At 51.3% G+C, this 20272-nt stretch overlaps 1 protein-coding gene across 1 annotated transcript; it reads right to left on the bottom strand.

Annotated features, from left to right (window-relative positions):
- Positions 1–7502: 7502 nt before the first annotated feature.
- THBD (thrombomodulin) lies at positions 7503–11522 on the bottom strand. The gene has a single exon (XM_036826410.1). The coding sequence runs from the start codon at positions 11122–11124 to the stop codon at positions 9370–9372; it is 1755 nt and encodes a 584-aa protein (XP_036682305.1). The 5' UTR covers positions 11125–11522; the 3' UTR covers positions 7503–9369.
- Positions 11523–20272: the final 8750 nt, after the last annotated feature.

The following is a 20272-nucleotide window of genomic DNA, read 5'->3' as shown; positions in this document are numbered from 1 at the left end:
TTACTGGCCTGGGGCATCAGCTGTGCAGACACCCTTTGACCTCAGTGCTGCTCTGCTTACCAAGACTAGGGGATCACAGCTTTTGGCTGCATCAGGAATGAAAACATTTTTTTTTTTAGTAGAAATCCACTGTATTTCAAGCATACAGTTGTTGTTTTTTTGTTTGTGACTATATAAACAAATAGATCAACACACTAACCAAAAAGGAAATAAGACTTGTGCGTTTCTGACCAATGCAAGAATACCAGTTTCCACTGTATCCTTCCTCGATCATCAAGCAGGAATGAAAACATCTTTATCCAAGTAGAAACAGCCTTCAGGTACCCTCCACCAGTGAGCTGGCTTTACCTTTTAAAATTGCCTTTAATTTACTGTTCAGTGACCAGCCAGGTGTTTAATTTTTCCAGACAATCAGGAAGATGGTATTTGCACGTGACAGGTGGTCACTCATCGGAGTTCTTGCCCAGTTTGTCAGCACTATGTTTTGAGCAAACTTGAATGCAATTTGCACATTTATCTTTAAATTCTTGGCTTCACTTTCACCATAAAAACATCCTACCGAGCACGCCTTAGGTGCCCACGCTGATATCAAAGGGAAAAACAACCAAGAGAGGTCTGCGTTGGCTGTGCTACCTCAGAAATCGAACTTGGCAGCCTGAGCAGTGGCTGGGAAGATTCCTGCAAATCTGCACATCAAAAGTGTTCTCCGTCAGGCGGTCTGCCGAGAAGCATTCCCATTCCACATCCTCCCTCTCCTTAAGGAGATAATGGAATAACCTCAGATTCCTTCAGCACAAATGTCAGAATCCGGAGGCCTGTCCTGTTGCACCTGGCCAGTGGGCACCACACTCCGAGGCCCTGCTCTGGGGAGGCGAGTACAGGGGGCAGGGGAAGGGGGCAGAGGCATACAGACTGCACACCCCCTGCCGCTTCTGTCAGGGCAGGGCGGGGCTGGGGCCTCCGTGGACAGCGCTCTGCCCTCGAGGAGCCTGGCGGTTGGTTAGTGGCAACCACAGGCATTAATCAGATCAGCAGGGGAATGAGAGTGTGCTTCTAAGCCAAAATAAGAACGATCGGGGAAGCGATCTGGTCTCTGTGAGGCGATGCACTCAAGGACCCGACCTTGTGCAGGGCAGGCTCCCCAGGAAGGCTGAGGGGGGGGCGACGTCCTCCATGAGTTGTGTGGGAGAAACCAGGATGAGAAGGGTGGGCAGGAGGGCCGAAGCAGAGGGGACGGTGTGTGCCAGCCGCCAGGAAAGGAGGCACTGACAGTGCCCAGGGTAACTGGAACAGAGGCCAGAGATGCCCAGTCAGTGGGAGGCATTAGCAGACGAGGACCTCATAGGCCCCACTGAGGACTTAGGACCCGGCCATGGGACGGTGGTGACAATGAGATGTGCAGGTCCACCTGGTCAAGAGCCCCATGGACGACCCCGAGTCCCCGTGAAGCTGGGGCGCATGTGCCCTCCACTTTTCAGGGGGAGGTTGGCAGGATCGTGTTCTCATCGTTTTAATGTTTTTAAATCATTTTATCAACAAGAAGGCAAGGTCCCTGGTCCTGTGACGGGATTGGCCTAGTGTCTAACAGGGAGGGGCTCTTTTGAAAATGAGGGAACCAATATTGAGAAAGTCCAAAATCATCAACCGCGTTGCCTAGAAAAGGAGCACTGACCATCAAAGTAAGACCCGAGGCTTCCTGTTATGAGGACACCGTGAGCCCCACCCGGCACCTGGCGAGGTGTGGACAGTGCGCCGGTGAGAAAACAGATTTGGGGACACACAGGCCGGGGGCAGGTCACCGCTCACCAGCCCAGCGCGGCCGCAGGGATGCTGCGTGGCCCCTGGAGAAAGGACAGAGCAAGAGCATCCAGCCCAGGTGTGCGGGGCAGGCCCAGGAGGCTCACCGCTCAGATAGCGACCCGACGGCACAGGATGACAGGGAGGTGCATGCAAGGTGCTGGGGGTGTATTTGGGGGAGGGGCGTTGTGTTTGGTTGGTTTTTGTATTTTTTTGCATCCAGCTTTCTTTAGCCATTCCGAGGAGGCTGTGATTTCTTTCTAATCTGTTTTTATGGGAGCATAATTTATACATGGGAAAAGTCACTCTTTTTCGGTGCACAGTTCTGTGCATTTTGACATGTATAAGGTTACCATCGTTTAACTGCCACCTCAGTCAAGATGGGGACTGGCTCCAGGACCGTGTCCTTCCCTCTCTGTGGCCGTGATCCATGCGCTGAGGGGGCAGCATGGGGAGGACCCGAAGGGAAGAGACCTGGGGACGGTGCTCCCCAGATGCAGGCAGGCCACCCAAGCACACCATCTCCCCACATCCCCAAGCAGGGCGCTCTGCCCTCCTGATCGCCTGGATTTGAAACAGCAGCCTGGGCTCCAGAAACCACCCCCCCGCAAACCACAACCCGGGGCTTGAGCAAGTGCCGGGCAGGTTGCTGCCTCCTCAGCACGGGTGCCCCTCCCCTCCGGGGCTCAGAGCTCCCCCGCAGCCCCGCAGAGCCAGCTCTTCCTCAGGACCCAGCCCCGTCTGTCCATCGCGGCCTGGACAGCTGGCTGCTGGGCTGGTGCTGCATCGTCTCAGCCCCGTTGATTGAGGCCGATACCCTCGCTCTGCAAATGCAGACAAACCACAGAGAAGGGGCCTTGCCCTGTGCCTTCGGGCTTCCCTTTCTCCTCCTGTCCCCATGGGATTCCCCAAGTCCTACCTCTTAGGACAGGGCGAAGATGCTTGAAGAAAGGGGGGGAGTCAGTGCTGGCAGAGAAGGGCCAAAACTGGTGTTTCTGGTTTAGATCACCATTTCAAGACGAATTGAACAACGAACCGTCTGTCCAATACGAGGGTGCAGGGTAGGGGGTGCGGATCTCCGGCATGGCTGCGGGAGGTAGGGGTCCATGTGTTCAAGGAAATCGAATGGAATTAAGGGGGGAGGCAGAAGGAAGGGGGGAGGGTATAGGAGACTGAGGAAGGGGGGAGGGTATAGGAGACTGAGGCAAGCCCCCTCTTCCTCTTCCTCTTCCTCACTGGGTGGCCGAGGGAAGGTTTGCTTGAGTCCAACAGCCCAGAGTGAGCAGCTGGGGCCGGCCTCCGGGTGAGGACAGGAGAAGACTCCAGGAGGACAGGGAAACCCTGCCCTAAGTCGAGTGTGCAGGAGAGGGGCTTCCCAGGATGGTACAGCTCGTGGATGTCTTGTTCAGGAGAAGGTTATTTCAGGTGCAGTCGGGGGATATGTCTGGCCTGGGGCGGGGGGTGTCATCACCACGGACCCCAGTTTGGAACCTTGGTTTATTTTTTCACTGGATCCCTGAAACCCTGCTGCTTCTGCTGCCCCATTTTGTTTCCACCATTTCCAGCAGTCGTGACTGAACTAACCATCCCCAGGGTCCTTCTGTCTTTCGCAATCACACTTTCAAAACAGGCTGAAGAGGATTTTGATTCTGTTAGAATCTGATGTTAAAACAATATTTCATTTCTCTTGTGAGAGGAAATCTGTTGTTTGCCTACATCTGAGCCTGCTGATCAAAAAAAGGAAGAAGGGCTCTCTCAAAACAAAAAGAGATAGCGCTGAACCCAGGCACACATTCTGAACAAGACAGACAGACAGAGTCGGGCGTAGCCTGTGTTATTTTACAAAGAAATGCCGAGAAGGTCAGGGATGTTTTCAGATGTGCTCGGGTGCCCCCCACCGAGTCACGACAACCATGGAAACATGTTTTTCTCTCTTCTTCGTAACCTCGGTTTTCCTCGAAGAGATGACATAATGATTAACCCCCATTCGACACACGACCACTGTGAGCTTGGGGGTCTTCTGCCCCCTGCCCAGTCCGCATGAGAAGGTCACACCCAGGAGCCTCAGGAAGGGCTGTGGCCGTGCAGGGGGGCCACTTGGGATTCCGTGGGCAGTAGCATTTCCTTACTTCCTCCTGCGTGCCTCAAGGTGCCCCTCCTCCCTGAAATGCGTGATATGCAGGCTTTCCGTCTTGCTTTGTGTGTCTTTACACACTCTGGTGGGCTGCCAGGATTTCGGTCAACCAGGGCCCGAACGCGGGGTGAATGAGCAGGGCTTTGGGAGACATGTGAGCTGGGTTTTGTTAAAAACCTGTTTGCTGAAACGGAAGAGAGGCTGTCTGTCTGGTCATTCCTTGGAAAATCTTGTCTTTGTGATTCAAACATGAAAACACAGGATCCTTGGTTCGGGGAGATCTTAAGGGCATAGCGAGCCTCAGAGTGGAAAAAGGCTTTATCTGGCCTGCTGTGTAGACAACTCCAGCGTCAGTAGAGGCGGAAGGACAGGAGGGAACTTTCTGGTGTCATGAACATATTCTATATACTGATGATGGCAGTAGTTCCACGAATGTGTGTTCTTCAGGACTCATAGAACTGTTTGCTAAAAAAGGCGGGTTTTACAGTCCGGGGGCCTGTAACTCCCCGGGGGGCTGGGTGCCCAGGCTCACGGCCCACTGCGGTGCCCTCTGTGGCGGACAGATGGCTGGAGAGGCCAGGCAGTGGCCCAGAGTCCCACCGGGACAGTTGTGGACACAGGGCCAGTCCCTTGTTTTGAACTGAAGTTTCTTTCCTCTTTGGCAGGTTCCTCTTTGGTGTGACTAGACTTGGGGCCCCACGTGGCAGCTGGAGTTGGGGGTTGCTTCGGGCTGTGGTCACCCCTCCTCTGTGGCCTCCCTGGGAGCACAGTGGAGGGGGCTCTGCTCCCCCAGACTTTGATGGGCCTGTAAGCAGGGAGAATGGGTCTTTGAAATGGATTTTACAGCTGAGGAGGGACTGCATCTCCGCTGTGCGAACATCCCCTCCTGCGGCTCTGCCTGATGCCCGAGACCCCACCAGGACACTTGTCCAGGTGGGACAGCAGCCCTTCCAAATGACCGCACCGTGCCTGGAAAGAACCCTTTCCACTTTCTGGAAACCTTGAACTTGCCCTCAAGACACTCCAGATCCCCACACATCCTTTTTCTTTATCCACTTACACACCCACCAGTTCGTTGTCGCGCATGCCCCGTTTATGGAGCACCTACTGTGTGCCAGACCTGGGCCAGCTCCCTTCACCTAATCCTCATGGAAACCCCAGAGGGGGCTGGGCTGGCACCCTGTTTACAGCCTTAGGGTTTTTTTCTTTTTTTTTGGCTGCACTGTGCAGCTTGTGGGATTTCAGTTCCCCGACCAGGAATTGAACCCGGGCCACGGCAGTGAAAGCACCGAATCCTAACCACTAGGCCACCAGGGAACTCCCAGTCTTAGGGGTTGTGTGGTGCCCGTGGCCGTGTGACCACCCATGTCAGGCTGGGATTCAGATCTGGGGTGCATGACACCCACACTCTTTGTCGGCCCTGCTGGATTCTTACAATGCAAACTGTGCAAGTGTTGCCGTGGGGATACGTAAATAAGTCTAGAAGTAGCCGTTACCTTCTCAAATGATTTCAGCGCGTAAATGGTGCACCAGCGCGCTCTTATGAAACTCCTCCACTTGCACCGAGGACAGAATTCGACATCTCTAAGCTGACCTATGGTCCCCCCCTCCACTTTTCTCTCTGCATCCCACCTCTGCAGCCTCATCCTGGACCCCCTCCTCCTTGCTCACCTCACTCCACACCCTCTGCCAAGACTCTTCCCAGCACAGGGCCTTTGCACATGCTGTGCCTTCCACCCAGACTGCTCTGCCCTCCGCTCTGTGTTTGACCAACCCCTGCTCCTCCTTCACGTCCAGAATTGTGTCAGCTGGTCCAGCAGGCTCTCCAGCCCTGTCGTGCTGTGCTCCTCCTCCCCGGCTCCTACCACTGTTTCAGAGGCAATTACAGTTTGGGGGGGAGGGGCGGGGATCGTTTGTTGTATGTCTGTCTCCCCCACCAGAGCTCAAGCTTCTCAAGGCAGGGGTTTGTCACCATGCCTGTCACCCACCAGTGACAGAGCACACGCTCAATAAATATTTGCTGAACTGATCCAAGCGGTTCGGTCTGAGGGCAAAAAAGTCATTTGAGTCATAAAATCAAATTCTGACTCATCCACCCTGGCCTCCTTCCCCAGGCCCCATGAGCCCTGGAACGCCATCAGCGAACACACACCGCACACCACTGCTGAGACTGGGAGACCTGGATGACAACGATGTGAATAGAAGGCAGGGCCCACGGCCCATTTCACAAGGGCCACCCAGGTTTGAAACGCTGGGGGATCATTTTTAGAGTTAAGTGATTTGTTTATATGGTGTCTTTTTCAGAGAGAGGCTGAAGTTTGGAAATCTCAAGTTCAGGTGAAGCCTGTACACAGGGAGTTGGATCTCCCACGGGACAGGAAGTGAGGCATATCGCGAGGGTCTGTGCCTCACCTCGCCTCGCCCCACCAGTGTCCTGGGGTCCAAGATGCCCCAGTAAGGGTTCTTGCCTCTGAGTCTTGAAAGCATGTTTTGGTTTTCTTGTGTTCTTGAGAAAGGATCTCTTCTTTGGAGGAAGACATCCTAAAGCAGTGAGACTTTGACAGTCAATTTGACTGCTCCTGGGAGCAGACCCTTTTGAAAAGTGGAAGGGCGGGTGGTGAGGATGATTGGTAAGGTATCACTCTCCCCTCTCGACCCCCAGCATGATTTATCTGCACCTGCTTTGCTCCCACTCATCGAGTTCTTCCTTCACATGTACCTATTATTGAATCTGGTTTTCTGCTAGCCTTCTGAGGTCCTGAGGGCAACACTGCTGCACTGGCCATCTCGGGAGGGCACCCCTCACCTATCACCCACTCCACACACACCCCAAAACCGTCTCCTTCATCCAAGATGGATGTTGACATCTCCAACTGCATCTTCACGACAGCAACTACTCAGATTAAAACTGAGAAATTCGGCATGATCCAAATGTATAAAAATATTTGGATGTTTGACTGAATTCAATTTTCTTCCAACTTTTGCTTTCTGAAAACTTTCAGAACACTGCATATAAAATTCAGCCAGTTTCACCATCCCAGGAAAAGGGGCCCAAGAAATGTGTGTATTAAAAAGACAGTGTTTCCTATCTCCAAGAGAAATGAGGATGATTTAATACTGCATGAGACCTTGGTCTCTGAGCCACAGACTGACTTTTGTGTTTGCATATCTCTGAGAGCAGATAATGCCAAACCATTCACAGAGGGACACACAGCCAAGATTCTAAGAGATGCCCCAAGAAGGACTGTTTAACTCGTCCCAACAAATAATCCTATAATATATTTTAAAACACTTAGGCATAAGTCCTGTGTATGAAGTTGTTATGGTTACAGAAGGAAAAAATAAATATTTGTGCACACAGACATAACATGAAGTCCTTCTACAGTGAAAACAATCTCCTCTGGAAAGATCTTTGAAAGTCAGAGATGGAGCCTGGAGTAGATGGAGCTAGTGATGGGGTGGGGGGCAGCCTTTAAATGCTCCTCTTGGCATGCGCATTGTCCATGAGCCTCGTTTAATAACATAAAACGAGGGGGCTGGGGGAGAGAGGTGAACAGACACAAAACCCAAGAGCACTGTTATTTGTTTATTTTCTACTTGTGATGTCATAAGCAGGAGTTTTGCCTGTGTTCTAGTTTATCTCCAATAAATAAATAACTATGTACAAATGTGCTGAGTTTACAAAATGGTAGAGGAAAACCTTTGCATTACAAAAGATACATTTACATGATACACATTTTTCCATACACAGAAGCATGAAGCATTTCATTCCTAGCTTACTTGAACCAAAGACCCTGTGTGGCAATGTCTAAAGGTGTGTACCTAGGCTTTTCTACCAGAAAGCAAAGCTATAAAAGGAAAATTCCTCAGTTTCTTGAGAATATAGGGCCTGACTTGGCCTGCTACTTATTACTCATCCATATTTAATCTATTCCAGAATGTTGGAAGCTGTCTGGAACAGCTCTCCTCAAATATACGAAGCAGACAACCCCCTGCTGATCTCGTTAAAATGCAGATTCTTGTGCAGTAGGTGGGATGGAGCCTGAGTGTCTGCATTTCTACCCAGCTGGCAGGGGCAGCTCCAGCCTCTTGTCCCGGGACCACGTTCCAAATGGCTGGGCTTAGAAGGCCCCTGCGAACTGGGAGAACTTCTCGAGGGCCTGATCAAGGTGAGGCCCTAATAGGCCATGCTCCAGGCTGCATCCCCAAACTCCCAAATTCAAGAAACCAGTAGAGCTGGTTTTATTTGGGCCTACAAATGACAAGAACAGTGAGAGTCCAAATGGTCATTGGCATGAATCCTACAGCTCAAAACTTTCTTACACTGTCTCCCAGGAGGTGCTTCCATCTTCTCTCAGTTTAGAGCAACCATGTGAACAAAGATTTTCAACATTGTCAAAAATAACTAATAATAATAATAATAGGAATAATAATAGGAAAAGACACTGCATCAGAAGCTTAACAACAAGGACTACTTTTCAGTCCAAATCAAAACAACAACAACAATAAAACGGAGGTTCTTTGTTTAAAAATAAAAATGAAAATCTCCTTGCATTGAATTCCTGTGGTAGTCCAGCAACATTAGTCTAACAAATGCCCTTCACATCTTAACCTTCGTTAAAATGATATTGCTCTGGAAGCCTGAAATTTCAGGATAAATTAGCAAATCTGCTGAAAGAACAAATTCCCAACCATTCTTATTTCTAGTGTTTTTGTTTCTGTTTCACATAACAGTTCTGCCCAGGCAGACAGCTAAGGGCAGAAGTAGGGTCCAATACAGGTAGGGTGGCTCAGGTGGGTTGGCCGAGTTCCTGGGAGGGGTAAATTGGGAGAAACGAAAGGGCTGAAATGCGGCTTGGCTTCATAAATGCGAGAGGGCTGGAAAAGATAGTATAAGGGCCCCATGACAAGGGGGAGCACATAAATACATAGACAGGGAAGGGGAGAGAAGGGAAGGGAGAAAGGCAGGAGGGATACAAAGTGGGTGTCGGAGACACAAGGGTAGGGAAAGAAGCCAAAGAACAAAAAATACTTAAAAAATAAATATCTTGGTCATTATCTATGACTCAATTACACTTCACTTAGTCCACTGGGATGAAGTCTGCCCCAAGGCTGCCAACCAAGAACACTCACCCCTCCTGTGCCCCTTGGTGAGGGCATCGGACACTTTGCAATCTTGTCACTATAAAACTGTCATCTCTGCCCACTTGTCCGATGACACCATGGAAATGGCTGGGGCCATACTTCTTCCAACGCGCCCCCACCCCCATAGCCAAGTGTAGAAGCAGCGAAAGAAGAGGAGCGAGCGTCTTCTCCAGTTCTGACGCCAGCTAAGGTGCTTTGGGGTAGTGGGAGAGACAGGCTGGAGAGGGGAGGAGCAATGAGTCCCAGGAGGGAGGAAAAGGCCACCCAAAACCTGGGCCAGGGAGGGAGGTCCCTCAGAGTTTCTGAGGCGTCCGCTCGGTCTTCACGTGCTGCAGTACCACCTCCTTGGCGGGGACCCCGCACTTGTACTCCAGCTCCGCCCGCGAGGTGACTTGCTTCTTGCGCAGGTGGCAGAGGAGCGCCAAAAGCGCCACGACCAAAGACAGGCTCGCGATGGAGATGCCGACGAGCACGCCCGAATGCAGAGGCCCCGCGGGCGGGGGCGAGGGGCTAGGGGTGGCGCCGGGAGTCGGGCTGCCCGGGAGCGCCCCAGAGCCGCCGTCCTCCTCGTCGCCGCCCTGGTCGCCGCCGCTCACCTTGATGGGGTCACAGTCGGTGCCAGTCTGGCCGAAGAGGGCCGTGTCGGGCCCGCAGATGCACTCGTAGGTGCCGGGGAGGTTGTGGCACTTGCCAGGGCAGTAGCCGTTGTTGCACTCGTTGATGTCCGTGCACACGGAGCCCTCGTCCAAGATGTAGCCCTCGGGGCACCGGCAGATCGCCAGGTTGTTGGGGTCGCAGTCGGCCGGGCACGAAGTCTGGTTGCAGAACATCTGGCACCTGTGCGGGGCGTGGGGGATGGGCGCGAAGCCCTCGGCGCAGATGCAGAGGTAGTCAGTTCCGCCCACGGGCTGGCACTGGTACTCGCAGTCGGTGCCGAAGCACGGGTCCACAGGCTCCACGCACTCGCCGTCCACCAGGTCGAAGCCGGGGAAGCAGTGGCACTGGAAGCCGCCCTTCGTGTTGACACAGCTCTGCGGGCACGGGCTGGGCACCTGCATGCAGTCATCCACGTCCTCACACCGGTGCTGGTCCGCAGCCAGCCGGTAGCCCGTCGCGCACATGCACGTGTAGTTGGTGGGCGCGTCGGGGAAGCCAGGGACGCAGAAGTGCTCGCAGAGTTGGTGGCACGGGTGCTCGGCCGGCACCGCACAGGAGCGCCCGTCCGCCTGCAGGGCGGCGTCGGCGGGGCAGAGGCAGCTTGACGCCCCGGCGCTCCCGTTGCACGCGTGCTCGCAGCCGCCGCCCTCCACGCTGCAGGCCCAGGCGCCCGGCGCCTCCCGGCCCCAGCGCGCCTCGGCCTCTGCGGGCGGCACCGCGCACTCCAGCTTCACCCCGAGGGGCATCACGGCGGCCGAGCTGCCCAGCGGCAGCGCCTGGAAGTCCGCGCCGCGGGCCCCGAACGGGGTGCTGTAGGTGACTGAGACGCCGGCGGCCGCCGCGGCGCCGGGCTCCACAACCAGCGGCCGGCAGGAGGCGGCGAAGTTGAACTCGCAGAGGAAGCCGTCGGCCTCCGCGCCGCACGGCAGCTCCTCCCAGGCCGGCTCTCCCGGTGCCGGAGCCCCGGCCGCCGAGACGGCGACGCACAGCGGACCGCAGAGGGGCGTCCCGTCGTCGTGAGGCCGCGCCCACCTGCTGTAGCTGGTGCGGTTGTCGCCCGTAACCCACTGGAAGCCGCGCAAGGGCTCGCGGTGCCCCGGGTCGCCGCAGCCGGGCGGGAGCTGCAGGCCGATCCAGAGCCGCGGGCCATCGCCGCCGTCGCCGCTCAGTAGCAGGGAGATGACATCCGCTGCCACCGAGGAGCGCACGGTCATCAGGTGGCCCCGCAGCTGCTCGCAGACCCGGCTGGCGGCGAGGAAAGTCGCGGGGCCCCGGAAGAGCGCGAAGCAGTCGTGCTCGACGCACTGGCTGCCGAGGGGCTGCGGCTCCGGGGGCGCCGGGAGCCCCAGGCCGGCGGGGGCCAACACGCCGAGGAGCAGGACGCGGAGCATAGTGTCCGCACGCAGCGCGCAGGGGCCCGGCCGGGGCTGAGAGGCGACAGCCGCTCGCGTCGGTCCCGGACTAGGCGCGTCCGGCTGCGGCGCGCAGCCCCGGCGAGGCAGCCTCTGACAGGCGGGCGGGCCTGGGCCCGAGTTTATAAGTGCGCGGCCCCCCTCCCTGGACGTTCGGGAAAAGGAAGGAAGTGCCTGGTGGGAAGGGCTGATGCTGCATTCTCGGATTACTGGGTTCTCCGGACGCCCTGCGCCCGCCCTCGCGCCCGGGATCACCTCGCGGGGATGAGTAAACTCGGCCCCGGCTGGGAGGTCCTCGGGCGGGGCCGGCAGCGCAGGCTCCCGGGAGGGCAGCACCTCTGTCAGCGCGGCGACAGGACCCGCCCCACGCGTGCAGCCCTACAAGGGGCTTAACCCGCAGCCCTTAACCTCCGGTCCTCTTTCTTTTCCTTCATCAATGTGTTGTTACCACCTATTTCAAGTAAAGGCTGGATTGCGGAGCTCTGGAAAGAGGAGACTGGGCGAGGAGAGCTTGGAATGAGAGGTGGGGACGTAGCGCCCAGGACCTGCAGGCTGCGGGAGGAGTTGCCCGCCACCCAGAGGGGCTGCCTAGGGCGTGGCCTTCCCCAAAAAACACGAGCGCAGGGCGAGCGAGCCACACCCGCCCCGGCCAGGGCGCCTAGAGAAGGAGGCGCTTGGAGACAGAGGGCGTGGCTGAGGCGACCACGCGCAAAGGAGGAGGACTGGCCTTACACCCAGTCCCCGAGTGGGGACCCACGAGTCCCTGAGTGCCAGCTGCCACGGCCAGACCTCATCTCATCGCGTGAGAAAGTCGTGGGGACACTGTCAGGGCGTCAAGGTCTTGCCACCCTTCGGAAGTGGTAGCAGGCGAATTCCCGCCGAGCCCTGTGGGGGCGAGCGAGTTTAGCCTGTTTGGTCTGAGTTCTTCCAGCATCTCAGAGGGACTGTGCAACTCGCACCCCCAAAGGGACGCGCGGTGTGCCCTCGCAGGGAGGGTCTGTCTGTTGAGGGTTTTTCCCTTTGGCTGAGCAATCAGATTGACACAGAGGAGCACATAAATGCCACTTGGGCGGCAAAGAACATAGACGAGGTGCTGTCCTGGGCACGCGCGGGGTGGGGAGCGCTGGGAGGAGACTGGAATCTGTCACTTTCAAGACTTTATCCGCTCACTCTCGGATCAGGAATGCGGAGGGGTGGGTCCACAGCAGAACGGTGAGAGGCAAACTTTTTTTTTTTAACACCCTGTGCCATCCTCCGCCGCGGTCACTTACTGCGACGCGCCAGGCGGCGGCGCTGTTGAACTCTAAACGAAACCAAAGACGTTGGTGAACTCGAACTTGGGCTGAAAGGGTTAGGGTGTGGGGACGCAGAGGCCTCTCCCCCGGCAGGACACGCGGACCCCTCGTCCTACCCGAGGATCGGGCCTCCACGTCCAGCAGAGCCCAGGACTTGCGAAAGAACAGGAGAGTGTGGTGTCTTCACCTGCGGAAGACAAGCACCTGCCGGCGGACGGACTGACCGCAGTGACCAAGGGGGCGGCGCGGGGACACTCCGAAAGCGAAAGGGGGGAGGCACTGTGGTCCCCTGCACTCCCTGACGCCTGCCCGCGGGCGCAGAGCCTCCTGAATATCCCGCTGCCCCCCACGCCCCACGAAAAGGGACACCGAGGTCTGAGGCTCCCCGGAGTGGGATCGACTGCCCCTCCGGGAGGAGGAAGGAAAGACCCCCAGATCGGAGAGTCACGCAGCCCCGGGTGGGGGCGGGGCAGGCGCTGGCCTGACATCCCACTGGCTGCAGAGCTGAGTCAGGGGTCACGACTCTGGCCGCCTTGGAGAGGCTGTCTCGGTGCAACGGGCCTGGGGCGGGGCGGGGCCTCCAGACACCGGCTGGAACTCGCCCCTACAGAGACCTCAGAGGCGGGCGCGTGAGACGGGAAAGGGGACCGGACCAGCCACACCCTTTGTTCAGCATTTACAAAGGATTTCAGGACTACGGCGGACAAAGCCATAAACGAAGGGCGGGGCCCTCTGAGCCCCTGCCAGCCCTTAAAGGAGTTAAGGGACGTTGAAGCGTCAGGTCTGGCCGTCACCAGGCTGGGTCACTTCACGGATGAGTTCTAGCTGATTCACCCTTAGCCAAAGAGCTTTATCAAGTGTGGCAAGCAGCTTTTTTCTTAAGAGATGTAAAAAAGAACTTTCTAGTTCTAACATGAACGCCTGGTAGACTTGTTAACCCCTAGGTCCCCTGATGAAGACCCTGCTTGGCACTGTTTCTCTCCAGAAACAGTTCCGTCTAGCTCTGTGGGAAGAGGGAAGGGAGTGGCTTCCCGCTGGGAGTACCTGACCCCACTCTCCTGCACCTGTGCTGGAGATTCGAGCTAGATTCTAGCCAGGGCAGTTCCACACGGAAGTCAAATAAAAGGCATCCAGATTGGAAAGGAAGAAATAAAATTATCTCTTTATTCACGATATTGTCTCGTTTGTATATGGAAAATCCTAAGAAAACTATTCAAAAACTATAAGAACTAATAAACAATTTCAGCGTTACAGGTTACAAAATCAATACATAAAAATCACTTGCATTTTAACAATGCACAAATTGAAAATGAAATTACAAAACAATTCCGTTTACAATAACATTAAAAAAGAATGAAATACTTAGGAATAAATTTAACAGAAGTGCAAAATGTATACTCTGAAAACTGCAAACAATGTTGAAAGAAATTTTAAAAGACCTAAATAAATGAAAAGACATCCTATGTTTATGGATTGGAAGATTTAATATGGCTAAGGTGGCAAAATTCCCAAATTTCATCTACAGATTCAGTGCAGCCTCTTAAAATATCTGCTGATTTCTCTACAGAAATTTTCATGCTGATCTTAAAATTCACATGGAAATTCAAGGGACTCTGAATAACCAAAATAATCTTGGAAAAGAGAAACAAGACAGAAGGATTCACACTTCTTGATTTCAAAATTTACTACAAAGCTGCAGTAATCAAAACAGTGTGGTTCTGGCATAAGGAAAGACATAAATCAATGGCACAGAATTGAGAGTCCAAAAATAAACCCTTTGAAGATATACAAATGGCCAATAAGCACATGAAAAGATGCTCAAAAATAAAACTTTTTGTATTTAATTTTAGTCAATTAATTTCCACAAGAGTGCCAAGACAATTAAATGGAGGAAAAAATAGTCTTTTTTATTCTAGCCATCCTAGTGAGAGTGAACTGGTTTCTCAGTGTGGTTTGATTTACATTTGCCTGGTGGCTAATGATGTTGAACATCTTTTCATGTGCTTATTGGCCATTTGTATGTCTTCTTTAGTTGAATGTCTATTCAGATTCTTTACCTGTGTCTTAATTGGATTAGTTGTCTTTTTATTATTGACTTTTTCCAGCGACTCACAGATGCTGGTGCAAGTACACGGCCTATTTTCATCAACCAGGGTTGCAGACCAGCTACTGCAGACCTCGGGGGTCTGAGAACAGGCCTGCAGCATGGTTTGGCAGCTCCCGGGTGAACAGACTGAGAACATCTGGAACTTGGGCAGATGGGCCCCCCGGGGGAGTGAAGGAGTCACAGAGAGCAGCTGTGGGGAGGGAGCTCTGCTCTGGGGTAAGGGGCTGCCAACATTTGAGTTCATCACTCAGAAATCCCACTTCCACCCGCAGGCCTGGGGGGTGCCTGGGGTTCCGTCTAGCTCTGTGGGAAGAGGGGAGGGAGTGGCTTCCCACTGGGAGTACCTGACCCCACTCACCTGCACCCAGAGCCAGCCCACCCACCAAAGGAGGGGGAAGCATTCACCCACACCCAAACCACTGGGAATGCTTTTCAGACTGGGAATAATTTTGAAGCCAGATCCCAGAGAAGCACTGGCAAAGGCTTCTCTTTAGAGTTTATTCTCCTTTGGATGGGACTTTTGGGACATTTAGCAAGACCCAGCCTTCCAAAGTCCCTTAAAGGACCCCCCAGGAAAGGGGACATACTTATCTCATGTTCCACAGGCAATGAGGAAGGATGCTTCCTCCTTGGAACTGGACGTCACTTTTATGCTCCTGATGGCCAGCTGGCCACTGAAGAATTCGGAGTCAACAGATGCAGGGGAGAATCCTGGCAGCATCGTCCATGGTGCATATTTAAAACTCCAGCTGGTCCTACCACAACCAGGGTAAATACACACTGCTGATAACATGCAAATCCAGAACTTGAAATAAGCTACAGACAAACCATGACTCTGTTTTCTCACAGTGTTTGCTCTTCTGCTGTTTTCCTGTGGTCTTGAGCTTGGACATCATTTTCGTATTTTATCCTGTAATCTCAAAGTCGTATTTCATGGGGAGTTAAGCAGTCTCTAAATCAGGGGAAAATAATGATTGAAAAAATATATATTTGGCTTCCTGTTTCCCAGAAAGTATTTGCTGCCATTTCCATTTCTGGCCCAGCATCTTTCCAAATTGTTGAGAATGTCATTTAAATGAGTCAGTCCCCAGAGCTCAGTAGAAGTGACAAAAAGGTCGACACCCTGCCCCAGACTGATCGTGCATCGCCACCTCTGGCCTAGTGAGAGGCAGCTGGGGTCGGAAACAGGCAGAGGGAGAGGAAGGGATCTGCTAGCCAAGCGGCCGCCTTGTCCCTCCAACATGAGGTCCCAGACCAGCATCCTCACCTGGGGGCTGGTTAGAATGCAGCATCTCTGCCCCCACCCTGTGCCTCCCGAATCAGAATCTGCCTTTGACCAGATCCCAGAGACGAGGGGCGCACACACTCCCCCAGCGTGGTTGTGCTGGAAAAGGACCCAGCCGGGCAGCAGAATGGCCTCATTGAGACCTCACACCGAACCAGTTCCTTCCCTGGCCCCCCATAGAGGTTCACTGACCCGCTCAAGTTTGTGGAAAGGAGCCCTCAAGACCAGCAGCATCAGTGTCACGTCTTCTCTCTGTAAACACCATTTGTCACCTTGAACTTGTCAGAAAGGCAGACTCCTGGGCCCAGCCCAGACCTCCTGAAACAGAAACTCCAGGGCTTAGGCCCAGCCATCTGGGTTTGGGCAAGCCCTCTGGGAATTCTGATGCACAAGCATTGAGAACCACTGGCTCATCATGCAGATGATGTGGCCCCAAGGCTCTGATCACATCCTCATCCTCATCCTTCTCCTGGGCCGTCCACTTTGGGTCCTGGCCCCGCCAACACATCCATGGACCTGCAACCACAGTTCCTGCTTGCAGGGGCACAGCTAACCCAAATCTTATTCTGATGAGGTCATGGAAATATATTTCTAAGCCAAGCTAAGTGGAGTTTGTAGAATTTTGCCACAAAGAAGGTGTAGCAGGCATCATGATCAGGAGGCTGAAAGTCACACATTGGGATAAAAGCAGGAAGGTTGAAGGGATCCAGGATGCTAAGAGCATCAAGAATTCAGAGCCCCAGCCTTGGACCGCCAACTTCTGAACTTCCTGTCATGGAAGACAAATAAATCTCTCTTTGGTTCCTCCACTGTAATTGGATTTCTGTTTCATGCAGCCAACCACCAGCCCAGTTGGTGCAAACTTGAATAAGTTGAAGTGTAGCTTCCTGGACTGCCATTTATCTGATCTAATTTATTTACATTTCAAAACCTGATTCTTATTTTTAGTCAAATGTCATTATTAAATAGTACCTTCTGTGTGTTCATGAGGTCACATCCCTCAAACCAGAGGTCAACAAAAGGGACAGACAGTTAGTATTTTAGCACAATGTTGGGCACATAAGATGAACTTGAACAAGTATGACTACTCTTAGCTCTGTTTCTATGATAGAAAAGCTCTCTGAAATTCAACTTCTCTTCTCAAAATAAGGATAAAAGCTACATCCTAGGGTTAGATGACAAAATCTGGGTCCTAGGGCTACTCCGAACCTCTGGATCTGCTTCATGGACACCAGGATGGGCAGGGGAAGCAGGCAGGTCCATGGGGCAAGTACCGAGTTATTTGTTCCAGAAAATAGCTGCTGCTGTGTATGCTGCTGTCAGCAATTACACTTCTGCTTATACTGATATCCAAGCCTCAATGTCCAGAAAATTGTTATGAGGATCCAGGGCCCTCAAGACTTCAAGCTTATGAAGACATATGATCATCTTCAAGAATCTACACACCAAGGTCACACAAAACTAATGTGTTCAACTTCAGTTTTAATCTAAAATTACTGTGTCAAACCCCAGTCATTTAGATGAAATCTAGGAGCATGTGTTTGTCTTGCTGGGTGAGGAAGGAAAGTGGGTCTGGAAAATATGAAAAGTCTGAATTAGAGAATGTTTTAAATGGCAACAAGGCAGACACTCTTGGTTGACTGACCCCTCCCCCATCCACAACCCAGCACAGGCCTGTTCTCTAAGGACCCTCCCAGTGGTCAGTCTAGAGACGGTCATGTTGTCCAATTTTAGCCAATGGGATATTTTTTTAAAACTGCTTGGTGGGCTATCTGGAGGATCCTTCAAAAAGGACAAATATAAGATCTGTTTCTGGTAAAAAAGAAATTTTTAATTCTGAACAAAATATAAAAAACAACTATTTGAAGACACTGGATAGTGACCAGAATCAGACAGAAACTGGAGGGATTTAACCCTTCAAAGAAGGAAGCCACTTTGGGTGAGATCCATGTTTATTCATACTTTCTCCTCAGCACACTCGCAATTCACAAGGTGTGGGGCAACTAAAACCCATTAAGAGAATGAAAAGATAAGACACAGACTGGGAGAAAATCTTTGCAAAAAAATTTTTGATAAAGGACGGGTACCCAAAATATACAAAGGAACTCTTAAAAGTCAACAATAAGAAAACAACCCAATTTTAAAATGGGCAAAAGACCTTAACAGACACCTTACCAAAGAAGACACACAGATGACAAATAAGCATATAAAAAGATGCTCCACATCATGTCATCAGGGAAGGCAAATTAAAACAAAAATGAGATGCCACTACACACCTGTTAGAATGGCCAAAATCCAGAACACTGACAATACCAAATGTTGAGGAGGATGTGGAGCAACAGGAACTCTCATTCATTGCTGACGGGAATGCAAAAGGGTTCGGCCACCTTGGAGGACAGTTTGGTAATTTCTTACAACACTAAACATATTCTTATAATATACAGTAATCACACTATTAGGTATTCACATGAATGAATTAAAAACTTACGTCTACACAAACACATGGATGTTTATAGTAATTTTATTGATAATTGCCAAAACTTGGAAGCAACCAAAATATCCTCCAGTAGGTAAATGGATAAATAAATGGTGGTACATCCAGACAGTGCAATATTATTCAAACCAAAAAAGAAATGAGCTATTGAGCCATGAAAAGACATGGAGGAACCTTAAATGCATATTGCTAAGCCAGTCTGCAAATGCTACATGCTGTATGATTCCAAATGTATGACATTCTAGAAAAGGTAAAACTACAGAGACAGTGAGAGATCAGTGGTTGCCAGGGCTTTGGGGAAGGGGGGAAGAGGTGAACAGTGGAGCACTGGGGGTTTTAGGGCAGGGAAACTATTCTGTGTGATACTGCACTGGTGGATACATGTAATGATACATTTTTCAAAACCCATAGAATGTACAATACAAAGAGTGAACCCTAATGTAAACTATGGACTTTAGTTAATAATAATATGTCAATATTGGCTCATCATTTTACCCTATGTACCTCACCAAAGCCAAATCTTAATAACAGGAAACTGTAAAGTGTTGAGAGATTATATGGGAACTCTCTGTACTTTCAACTCAATTCTTTTGTAAACCTAAAACTACTCAAAAAATGAAGTCTAGGAATGAAAAACACAATACTTGTTTAGCCCAAAATAAAACAAGAAAAAAGAATCAGAAGAAAAACAAAAAAGTAGAAAAGGCAGAAAACAAGTAACAAAACAATAGGCTTGAACCCGATAAACTCTGATTCCATCAACTCGAATGCCTAGAACAGGCAAATGGAATGGATAGTGATGGGAAGCCAAGCAGTGTTGGTCTACGCAGTGGGGATGGGAAGAACTGGGAGGAGCACAGGGGACCCGTTGGGTGGTGGGAGGTCCTCTTGATTGGAGCAATGGTTATGGGGTGGTGTGTACACTTACCACAACTCAGCAAATTGTAGAGTAGAGTTGGGATTGGTACATTTCTCTGCCTATAAATAAGAAAAAAAGGACTGCCTTTGTAGGGCCATGTAGTAAACATGAGGATGAAAGCCACAAGCTGGTGATGAAGGACCAAAAAGATGGAAGGCAGTTGACAGTGGCTGTGGCAGCCTGAGATTTCCCATCTCTGGACCCTTTGTCATGTGAGAAAATAAGCCTTATGCTAATCAGGCTTTATTATGGGCAAGCGAATTCACCACTAAATACTACAAGTTCACTTAACATAAAAGTAGAAACAGAATAAAATACCCAGAACAAATATTGAACAGATATTGATTCATTTGCATTCATGTGAGAATATTTGTAATTCCTATCTATTCTACACAAATGGATGTAAACATTGGGATAAGTGCACCTGAAGATGAATTTTGTAGGCTGAACAGCTCAGCTAAAAATCTCTTATGAACCTCATTTCCCCCAGCAAAACTTTATTTATTTATTCATTCATTCATTCTGGTTTGTTTTCTTGTTTGTTAAGCTAATGCATGAGTTGATTCCAGACCATGTGACTCCAAATTTTGAAATAACAAGGTCCAAATGAATCATCTTTTCCTATGCTCAAAAAAGGATAAGTGCCTCATGTTGAAGAACGTTCAGCATGTAACTAAAGTTAACAAACAGCATTTTATTTCAGCCTCAAACCATTAAACAGCAAATCCAGTCTCTGAACATCAAAGCCATTCTGGGCATCTGGTCCCCTCTGAAAAAGCCTCTTAAAGAAAGGCCACGACATTACTGCAGACACTGGTCTCACTTCAAACCTGGCATCTGCAGTGCCCAGGAGCTTTTCCAAGGTTGTTTTTACCTATGAATTTTAATAACATGAACAGTTGTTCCCATAGTAAAAGATGCTTCCCTAAAAGTGCAGGGTCTGAAGATCAAGGGTAAGGTTTGGCCATTGCTCAGAAAGAAATGCAGTTAGATGACTTGAAGGAGGGGGATAAGAGAAAGAACAGGA

This window comes from Balaenoptera musculus, chromosome 15 (assembly GCF_009873245.2).
Source record: "Balaenoptera musculus isolate JJ_BM4_2016_0621 chromosome 15, mBalMus1.pri.v3, whole genome shotgun sequence".
NCBI lineage: Eukaryota > Metazoa > Chordata > Mammalia > Artiodactyla > Balaenopteridae > Balaenoptera > Balaenoptera musculus.
Note: the sequence above shows the minus strand (reverse complement) of the source record. Positions and strands in the feature narration are given on the sequence as shown.